This window comes from Copidosoma floridanum, unplaced genomic scaffold, assembly GCF_036245765.1.
Source record: "Copidosoma floridanum isolate Cflo_tuat_1 unplaced genomic scaffold, Cflo_Japanese_pri ptg000015l, whole genome shotgun sequence".
NCBI classification, from domain to species: domain Eukaryota; kingdom Metazoa; phylum Arthropoda; class Insecta; order Hymenoptera; family Encyrtidae; genus Copidosoma; species Copidosoma floridanum.
This window is the reverse complement of record NW_028321892.1, coordinates 2,443,894-2,454,628: the sequence shown is the minus strand read 5'-3', so window position 1 is coordinate 2,454,628 and position 10,735 is coordinate 2,443,894. Positions and strand designations below refer to the sequence as shown.

The window sequence follows — 10,735 nt, the reverse complement described above, 5'->3', positions numbered from 1 at the left end:
ATTATATTTACAAAAATAAAAATATATTATTCAAACTAAACGAAGTTTACAATAATCCTACTGTACATTTATTTTTTTTTAATAGGAACAATCAGAATTTTATAAATATATTGTACAACAATGTTTAACTTATTTTTATGACTATTTATATTTTTCTTATTTCTCTTATTAAGCTGCAGTTCAATAAGAGCTTCCATGCAACATACGGTTTTTCCTTGTGCTGATAATATAAGCATAATAGTGCTGATTGTGAGTATGTACAGTAGTGCAGAGTTGTTCATGCATTTTTTGTCAGAAAAGCTGTAATAAATTCTGTAGTCTTTATTTTTTCTTCTGATATTTTTTGAACCTTATCATCCATGATACTTCATTTCTACTGTAAATATTGCATAATTTTTTATGTATAATCAAACTCTGATAGCCTTGAAATCAGTCTTATTTTGCTTAATTGATATGTCAAAGATTTTGTGAATTATCTAAAAGTTATCCATATTAACTCTACGAAAACTTACAGATTTTTCTTCAGGATGGTTTTTCAGACAAAACTCAAAATAATTATTATTAGTAGGTAAAGTTTAATGTAATTGTTATCAATGTCATTACACACAAGCAAGTTGGCATTAACTATCCACCGTAAGTTTTTACACTATCGAAAGAATTTTCCAAAAAGTTCTATCACAATACTTTGATAAATAATAATAATTTTTTACTCGTTTTACGATATGGATGAGATAATAACCATGAAAGCACACAGCTATTTTCTCTATTTACCCATTGATACCATTTATACAGTATTTAAATTATAAATGTTATTCAAAGTCTTTATAATATCGAAACTGATCCACGTAAATTATACTTGAATTTAAATTAGAGTAGATACATAACACTTTATATATGTACGTAGCAAAGTATGATGGATTATCGAATGTCAGCTTAAATTTTGTTGTCAATCAAACTTTTCAAAGTTAATGTGAAATAAATTCTTATTAAATACTTAAGGTTCATGGTTTTTTTCCTGTATTCCGATTGTAACGTTGATAATGAAAGTCAAGATGCTGTTGAATCATAGTCTCAATTGTACCAGCTGTGGTAAGAATGATGAGAAATGTGTCTTGAATGTTGTAAATTATAATTATAAGGATTTGTCAAGGAATCTTCTTGGTGGTTAGAATGTAAGTGTGTCAGAGATTGCTGTTGTTCATAATTATTTAATAAAACAGTTTTTTCTACTGGTGAACTTGTTAAGTTTGGTCTTGAAGACACATTTGCTTCAGAAGTAAGTGCTACCCAAGAAGATGAAAAAGTACTCTGTGGACGACCTTGGTGTGCTTGGAGTCGATCATGATTTGGTGTTACTAAATCAATAGAAACTTCCGTGCTATTTAAATTGTCAGATGTTGTATTCGAGCCATTTGAATTTGGTCCTATAATCGTAACTAAAGAATTTGGAGTTGGCGGTAATTGATGGACAGAGATATTCTGATGTTGATTTACTGACGAAAGTGATGAAGGCACTGATGGAGATATAGTCGTATGGCTTGAAGAGTTCGTACTCATAGATAAAAAAGAACTCGAGTAATCCATGGGGCTTGTTAATCCATAGGTTGTTGCAGAACCAATTAACGATGATGAAAGACGTCTTGTATCAGATGAAATGGGATGAGACATTGAACTATGGTATGGTGTGAGATAATCTGAAACGAAAATATTGAGAAGTTATAAAAAACTATAAAAAACAACATTTATCAAAATCCGAAAGCATTTCTAGTAATGTAAGAGTTATAAAATCTTATTGTGTCATATTTAATACTATAACGTAACTGACAGTCAGTTTCTAAACAAGTAATATATTCATGTTTACTTTGAACTGTAATGGAAACGTAATTATTTTATCTCTGCCTGACTGTGATAAGAAAACTAGTAAATATGTTTAAATACGACGTTTTAATAACAGATGGATTCTATTCTGAGGCATTGAAGACATGGTAGTAGTAAAATAACCTCATAGGTTAGCTAACTGCATAAGAAACTAATTTATTTCTTATATTTTTATTATCACACGAATGAAGCAATGAAAAAATCGGTTCTACACTTCTACTTTTATGAAATAAGTTTACCTTACACAATGGTAGCCAATTTCTGATCAACAAAAATGTATGAATAGGAATCATTCATTTTCAGATAAAAACGATGCTACTAAATTAGTAGAACTGTAGTAGGATCTGGCTAAGAAAAAATATACTACATATTGTATGGACTATGCTATAAAGAGTTTGCAAGAATGCATGCGTTTATGCCTGAAGTAACTTAAATAATTACTACTAAAATGTATGGAGCCCTACACAATATTCATGTACAAGCTTTTGACTCTTAGAACTTTAAGAGATTTTATTATTCTAAGAGTCAAGTATGCAGCCAACACTGACTTGCAATATACATCTAAAAGATACCTTGTTAATATGTCGAGGGCTTTAATAAGCTTATAAGATTTCTCTAGAGCAACATAAGAAGTCTGTGTTTAGTGTAAAATTGGTTTCTTTTTTATACTCAAACAAGTAGGGCTTAAACTTATTAAGGATACTGTGCACTGGTTTGTAGAAAATGTATAAAAAAAATTTTTAACGTAGGTAGAAGTTTTGAAAACTGTCAATTATGTTGCCATGTTACTGTCCAGATTTACTCTATATAAATGATTTTGCACCTTACTTTCTAATCTGAGAACTGTTTTTTTTCTCGCATCTGCTTATATACGTAGTTACAGGGATACTTTTTTCCAATTTTTTTCTTAACTTTATTGTAGGTAAACATAATAATGAGTACATTAGTTACTGTACACAAGAAATATTTTATTAAAACGTTTGTAGGAATAATATTATAAGTACTGTTATCATCCGGAGTATTATTTTATTATTCATTAATTATAACAATAACTACTATTCATTCATTGTAATCGTTTTACAAGAATTTGATTTTCAAAATGTCACGCGCAGTTTCAATTTGAAACGTTGCGCTTGACTGAACCACCTACCACTCGGTAGATAGACACTACTAGTTTCTGGTGAACATCACAAGTAAAAAATTTGCTTGTAGCATAGAAGAAGGGCTGTGCTACTTCTTGAAATCATCCTCCTCAGTCACTTGAGCTAATCTAGCCAAAGCATAGTTCTCGGTCACTCGATGAGACCTACGCTACGGCAGTGGCTAGAACACAAACTAATTTGAATACAACACCTATGTTTAATACCACGTTAAACTCAGTATGTTGGCTCTTACTCTACCCACTCTTGCCATCATTATCTACACTATGTGGCACTGTAATCCAACTACTGAAAGAATCGGATAACTATTCGAGACTCTTTTACACTAGTAGGCACGTCTCACATAATATACTGGAACGGACTCTTTCCGAATGTAGTGAGTCACTACCCAATCATCCACCAGCAACACTAGCTCTAGTGGTGGCATTGGAATCCATCAGAAGCAATACCTCTTCACGCCTGTAGTCTCTAGCACAGGGTTTTTACTGCTGCTTGATCTTGACTGCCAAACTACCCATCAGCAACATCAGCTTCAGCGGTGGCATCGGAATCCAGCAGAGGCACTGCCTCACTACGCCTAGAGTCTCCAATCCAGGGTTCTCCCTGTTGATTCATTTCTACGGCAAATTCGACACCCTCAGTGAGGATTTTAGCCGACCCCGACTCCCTTTTGCTGTTTTAAGCCGCCCACCCCAATAGGCCACTTTTAACAGTACAAATAGAAGATACACATAAAATAATGGTTCATTTTGTAAATGTTACACATTTATTAAAGTAAAAATACATTTAAGATAAGAAAAAAGAGTGACAATAATTATGAGTTTGTTAATAAAGAAAGTTTTAAGGCTACTTTTTTAACAAGTTACAAGTTATCTTGTATTCGCCTGAAAAATCACCAAAAATATAAAATGTAGTAATTGAGAAGAGGAGTCACCGAGTCGCACTTTCTCGGCAAGAAAAATGTTCTAGGTTCAAATCCTGGTCGAGGTTGTACTTTTTTTAATTGCTACGTATGACAATTTCTCTACATATCGTAGTTTTATCTGAAAAAATCGAGTTACCTTGGCAATCTCGTAATGGATAAGAAATGTCGATAAATTCAATTACTCGTATTATGTTGTATTTGAATAAAAAAACATTAAAATTTGGTAGCATACAGTTATTGCATGCATACATCGTAAACAGTTAAAGAATGTCAATGACTTGTACAGATATGCTATAAAGTATAATTGTGATTTTTTTAATTTTAGACAATATACAAATCTGTGGGCTGCTTTTTTTTTTCTGTATTAAAAGAATGTAGTAAAATATAGACATTTTTTGTTCCTCATTAATTGAACAAATCTCTAAAAAATTTGCCAATTACAGAAAAACGACCAGTATTAGATTATTTGTTATTCATTTACTTCTTCAATATTATCTTTTTCTAATGTTAGGTAATTATTGTTATAAAATTCTTATTTTTGGCAACTATTGGATTCGTTAAAAATTGTACTCTGTGTAAAGTGCTAAAAACATGTATAATTTTTTGTATCATCTTTTTTTTTATATTTTCCTACGTACACGATTTTTTTTTTTATAGTTTTGGCATCTTGTAAGGGTTAGTTTTAAGTTTTATTGATATGTATAGAAACGAACAGCACATCTTATCTTTATTTTGATAAAATTCTCATGCTTTGAAAATTGTTTAAAATGTTTATTTATTAATTATTTATGTTGCTATTTCAGGGCTCAAATTAAGGTATTGTATTTGTACTTTTAGGGAATCTTATAAATATTAATACTTCCTTAATATTTCCAGAGTAAATGAGAACCTTTTTTATGCTTTTGTTATGATGAAATACTGCAGTACTAAAGAAAATATTTAAGTCGTTCAAAAATTTTCATTAACGCATGGTTAATAATGTAAAAATTAGGCTGAAATTATCGTGTGTTTGTTTGCCTTGGTCTAAAAGATTTACTTTTTCTAATTTTATCTCTTGCTTTGAGTAAAATAATTTTACTATTTTGTGTCATTTATCGTAGCATTTATAATTATTTGCTTTTTCTATACGTATGTGGTATGAAACCAGATCCTAATGCTCACCCTTGCTACCTACTCACAAACAGTAACTTATACACGTAATAATATGTTTTCTAAATATGGTGTATTACGAGATTGAACGAAAGATAACAGTGTGATGAAAAAGAAAACGTAAGAAAAAAGCAATTAATTGTTTGTTAATAAGTTTTATAAAATGTTGCAAATAAGTGCATATATAGAATAAGAACCATAAAAACATACACATAGGCAGGCAAATACTTATACAAAGATCTTCATCCAAAAAATCATATCAGACATTTGCTTTTGAAGGCCCTTCTTAATTATTGGTGTGGTACCTCAAACACTACACTTCTTTAATATAAGAAGTAAGCAAATATAAAATCAACAGTGTTTATTCATTAACTTTTTACTATTATGTTTCTTGATTACTTACAAAACGAGAACTTTGTAACTTTCAAACATATTCTTTAACACCCTACAGACTGACTCCACACTATACTACTCATTGCCATGCAACTACATGGCAGGAGTGCGAACATAAATATTTGGGGTGGTGGTATAAGTGATTCTGACAACGAACACACCATATAAACGTATTGGAGAAAATAAGCGAATTGCTCCTTACTTAGCAGGGTGGTTAGAAATGTCAAGATATCGTGACAGAGGGTGGTTAAAACAGCCAGCCAAGAAAACTATGTCATTAAATATAGAAACAGATATACGTGTATACAACGACGGTTATAAGAGCTTAGGATTTTAAGTAATTTACGAACATAAACAGTAAATTTTTAACCAAACACTAACAGTACGTTTTTCGCTAAAAATTTCTCATGATTTATGTAGAAAGTAATGCAAGAAAAGTAACAATCATATTGATAACAAAGATTCCTATCAATTAAGTGCACTTCTTACGCAAAGATCTTGCACACTCGCCTGCACGCAAAACTTGCGCAAATCCGCCGCAATCAGGAGTGCATCGAGTGAAGACAAATAACGCACTCAACTGATCGTCAGATTTGTGTACTTCTTACGCAAGAGTCTTGCTCACGTGTCGTGCATCACAATTACGTGAGATTTTGGAAGTAGACTAGATGCAGACTTACACAATTTCGCTGTCGATGTAAATCTTGAGCAAGTAGTACGTAAGAATTGCAAAGACTGCGCTACCAGGGTAGTGACATCCTTTCTTTTTTTTGCCTTTTTATTTTTAAATCAAATCGTGTAACGTTGTACATCCATAGGCTATGTTGTACTTTAGTTTTATAATCATGTTTTTTTTAAATGGAAAGTTTTAATCGCTTAAAAAATAATCGATATAGATTTTCAACGTTACACCTAGCTAGTGGCCGGTAAGGTATAGTTTTAATGAGCTCAATGTTATAATAGTAGCAAAAGTCCTTAAACTTATCAATTGCAAACTGGGACCGGTTATCTGTTTTTATGCTCTTCAGAGAAATCCTAATCGCGGAAACTTTACAGTTTTACTGACAAGGTTAAGCTTGTGAAAAATTTGATCTCTTAACATCTGGAGTAATAATCATTCTCAATGAATACCGTTTGCTTATTATGTAAAGGCTCCATATTATCGATTGTTTAACATTGCCACGGACTATCTGAAAATTTGGGCCTTATCATTAATGAAATTATGTTTCTGTGACCCTTAACATACAGTTTCGATAACTTCGTACAAAATAATCAGCTTCCTTGACTATCACGAGCCACCAGACTTTTGCTCATAGACTTTGTTTCATGACAGTTTCACTTAGATATCTTTCGTGTTTCAATTCTAATGCCTAATCAGTAAGAGTTTCTGGAATGACTATTCTATTACCTCACAGAATAACTGGACTAAATATTGTCAGCTCCATTCTAAAGAAAAAGTAAATATTTTCTTTTGCTGATAACAAAGATTTATCGCTAATTTTATCTACTGTATTCTACAGGTCCAGGTAATTTTCACTTTCTTAAATATTTAGTAAAATCTTAAGCACATTCAAAGAACTTTCTTTTACAATTTAAAAAATGTGCGATTTACCACTTGTGTCAAATAGATTTTTGAAGTGAAAACTTCTTATGGCGCGTTGGGCACTTTTGTGGGTGAGCATTTTCAGCCGTTCTCGCGACAGACGAGATTTTACACAGATATACTCCACGTGTATTCTCTTATAATATATGTATACTGTACGCGCTCTTTGCATGGGCATTCGTTCGTGCTCTCGCGACAGACGAGATTACATACCTATATGTATACTCAGAGTCTATAGGTATGCGAGAGCGCTGCATGCTATATGCAGCAGCGTTGGTCTAAGGATTATTCCTTATTCCACGCTCACAGTTCATGCTTGATCGCACATAGCGCCGCTGCCTGGATCTCACCGCGAACTACTTGGCGCGAGAATTCAAATTCAAAATCATATGATTTTTTCAGGAGACAGTAGGCGCAGAAAATCAAATTTGAAAGAAATCTTTGTATGTATTGGCTAATTAATGCATAAAAATATTGAATAATGTTGTATGATTATAGAAATCAAGAGGTCATCTATAAGAGAGAAAAAAGGTGTTTCGTCCCGAGAGCACGCCAGGACTCATCAGTAAGGCTGATGACGTGCTCCCTGCCTTAGACACAGAAGAGGAGTGGACTTAGAGTGACTCGATCGCGCTTATACATGAATTGTGCGAGAATTTTGCCGCTTGACGGGAGCGAATATCAGGGGCTTTGCCACCTGGCGAGTAGAGCCTGAAGCGCGAGAGTTGTGAGACGCCATATGATTACATACATATATAGTATACCAAGAATTCTTTCGAATTTGAATTCCCGCGCCTACTGTCTGTTGAAAAAATCATACGATTTTGAATTCAAATTCTCACGCGAAGTAGTTCTCGGTGGGATCCAGTCAGTGGCGCTATGTAAGATTAAGCATGAACTGTAAGCGTGGAATAATGCTCAGACCAACGCTGATACGCAGTCTTTGCATGGACATTCATTCGTGCCCTCGCGACAGACGAGATTGAGAGTTTTTTATATTTTTTTTATAAATGAATAATAATCGGAAAATTTATTTATTTAAATATTTCATTTGACTTGTGTTGCTGCTATGGTATTGTGTTAAAAAAATTGATAAATTTTGTATTTACTATTTACTAATATTTACTCATTTAAATAAAACCACTTCCTTCGAATATAGTTTCTATATTATTATACTTCATGTCCATTCAAAAAGTGCCCACATTGCTTTGATAAACTTGATTTTTTATGTACAATTTCTCATGTCGCGAGTGCACCTAAAAATGCTCACCCAAAAAAGTGCCCAACGCGCCATAAGTTCAAGTTTTTACTTCTGCCTGCACTCCTGGAGTGCTACTTGTACTTGGTTTTTTTAACTGTACAAGTCTCAACAATGGATCAGCAATATTATGATTACCTGATTTGTATACTACCTTGAATTTAAATAATTCTAATCTACGTAACCATCTCTCTATTTGACGTGGAGGTTTGAAAGAATTAAAAGATATTTCAAACATTGGTTGCGGTTTGTTTTTAGTTTCTATCTCAAATTTAAGTCCTGCCAGATATTCATAAGATCTCTCTACTCCCTAAACTAAAGCAAGACTTTTCTCTCTTTTTGTAAATAACATTGCTCAATATCTGATAAATTTTTTCTGGCAAAATAAAAATAGTCTAGAATTTAATTCTTTGTCTAACTGTAACAATATAGCTACAAAAGCTACTTGTGTCTGCTACTATAGTCTCGTCTACTTAGCTGGATAAAAATACGCCAGAGTTACAATACTAACTGAATATTTTTTTACTTTGATAAAATGTTGTTGATGTTTTTTAGTCTAATTAAATTCTGTATGTAATTTTATGAGCTTCCGTACAAAATCTGATATCCATCTGCGATCAGGAATGAATTTTCTAACGTAAGTAACACACCGTAGAAAACTTCTCGACCCTAACTATTTTGTTAGTGATCAAAAATTAAAAATTCTATGAACTTTCTTGATACTAGTGTTACACCTTTGTCTAATAGCTTATGTTCCCAAGAATTTAGTTCATTCACCTAAGAAAACGTTTTTTTTGTTTAAGGTCACGTTGTTTCTTTTGATTGTCAACATAACTTTTTTCATTAATCACTATGTTTTCGTTTAGAATATCCAAATTATTATTTTATCTAGAAATTTCAAATAATTTGCACAAAAATGTATAATCTGCTGCATAATCTTTTGAAAATTTTCTAGAACTAAATCTAAATCCCACGGATTATATATTGTGGGTAATAAAATTCATTCTAGAACGTTTTTCTGCATGAAGTTCCTAAGGATAGTACACATATTTCAGATCAAGTGTTGAAAAACACTACGTATTTTTTAACTTATTTATAGAAAGATCTAACATAAAAATACAAAAATTTTGCCTACGAATCGCTTCGTTTGTACGCTGCATGTTTACGCAGACCCTAACATGATCTTATAATGAATGTGTGACAACGATCGGAAAAATACACGAAGTGGGTTTCTTCACTTTTTTCATAATACCTTGACATAAGGTCTCGTTTCACTTTATCTAAACTAATGACTTCAACGCATTTAGAATTTTTCTCACGGATTGTTGAACCAGTTTTATAGTAGGATCGATGTTACGTCTCACTACATAATTTTCAATGTTGGGAAGCAGCTTCTACTTCTGTCCAATTTATGTCCTAGCCTAGTCTTAAAATTTTTAATTGTTAAGCTGTATCCTTTCAAATTATAAGAATATCTTCATTTCTTACCACTCAGAATGGTGTAATTGTTTCTTTCTTATTCTATTAACTAATCGTCGTAATAAATAACACACTAATTTCAGTGATTTTGCTAGTGCGTAAAGTCTAAGCATTATGGTTGGTCTTGTGATTAAGTCTCACAAAACAGCTTTGTTTTTAAGTAAATCATAATTTTCAGTATATTTTCATAATTTTAACTCTGTATACCGAGTCAACGTTCAGAGTTATTGATGTGCCACTTACAATACATTCTATTAAATTAGCTGAATTATTGTTTTCGTAACATATCTCAGCACAGTCAAAACTGCGTAAATTATAACTGTCAGTTAAGTCTGAATCATTGAAATCAATAAAGTTGATTCTTAAACTATTGAATTTAAAAAACTTTAAGTTGGGTCTCTTTTTTTTACTTAATGTTTTTCTCTCACTGTACCGTGTTTTGTTCAATGTAAAATGTTCTTGAAATTCGTACTTCTTGCGGTTTGGTTTTTGGATGGGCAAGGGTGAGGGTATGAGTATGGTCTGATCTTCCACAATGTCAACAGAAATTTTTCTTCATATAATTTTCACATTTATTTTTAACGAATCCGTTGTAAAATTTTCTGTCAGTTCAACAGAATTATTGCGATGTCACTGATATCTTCATGAAAAAAATTCTACAGAATCTTCAGCATTTGCTATTTCCCTTTATACCTTAGTTTCTTTATCATTGTAGAATCAAAAAATTTTACATATATGGACGTAGCAAAATTTTCAAAGAATTCGTTAATAAATCTATGAGCACGAGCAGCAGTAAAAACGATTACTAATTTATTGGATTGTGTACATATTCAAGTAGACCAATAAAAAAAAAATTTGTAAGTTAAGTTTGTAATACTTTTTACATTTGT

At 32.0% G+C, this 10,735-nt stretch overlaps 1 protein-coding gene across 1 annotated transcript in view; it reads right to left on the bottom strand.

Moving 5' to 3' along the window:
* Window positions 1-1,071: 1,071 nt before the first annotated feature.
* Window positions 1,072-10,735, bottom strand: part of LOC106636721 (segmentation protein paired) — a 226,295-nt gene continuing 216,631 nt past the window's right edge. The window contains exon 5 of the mRNA XM_089592265.1: window positions 1,072-1,694. Coding sequence (XP_089448391.1) covers window positions 1,072-1,694 — 623 coding nt within the window. The remainder of the gene's footprint in view (window positions 1,695-10,735) is intronic.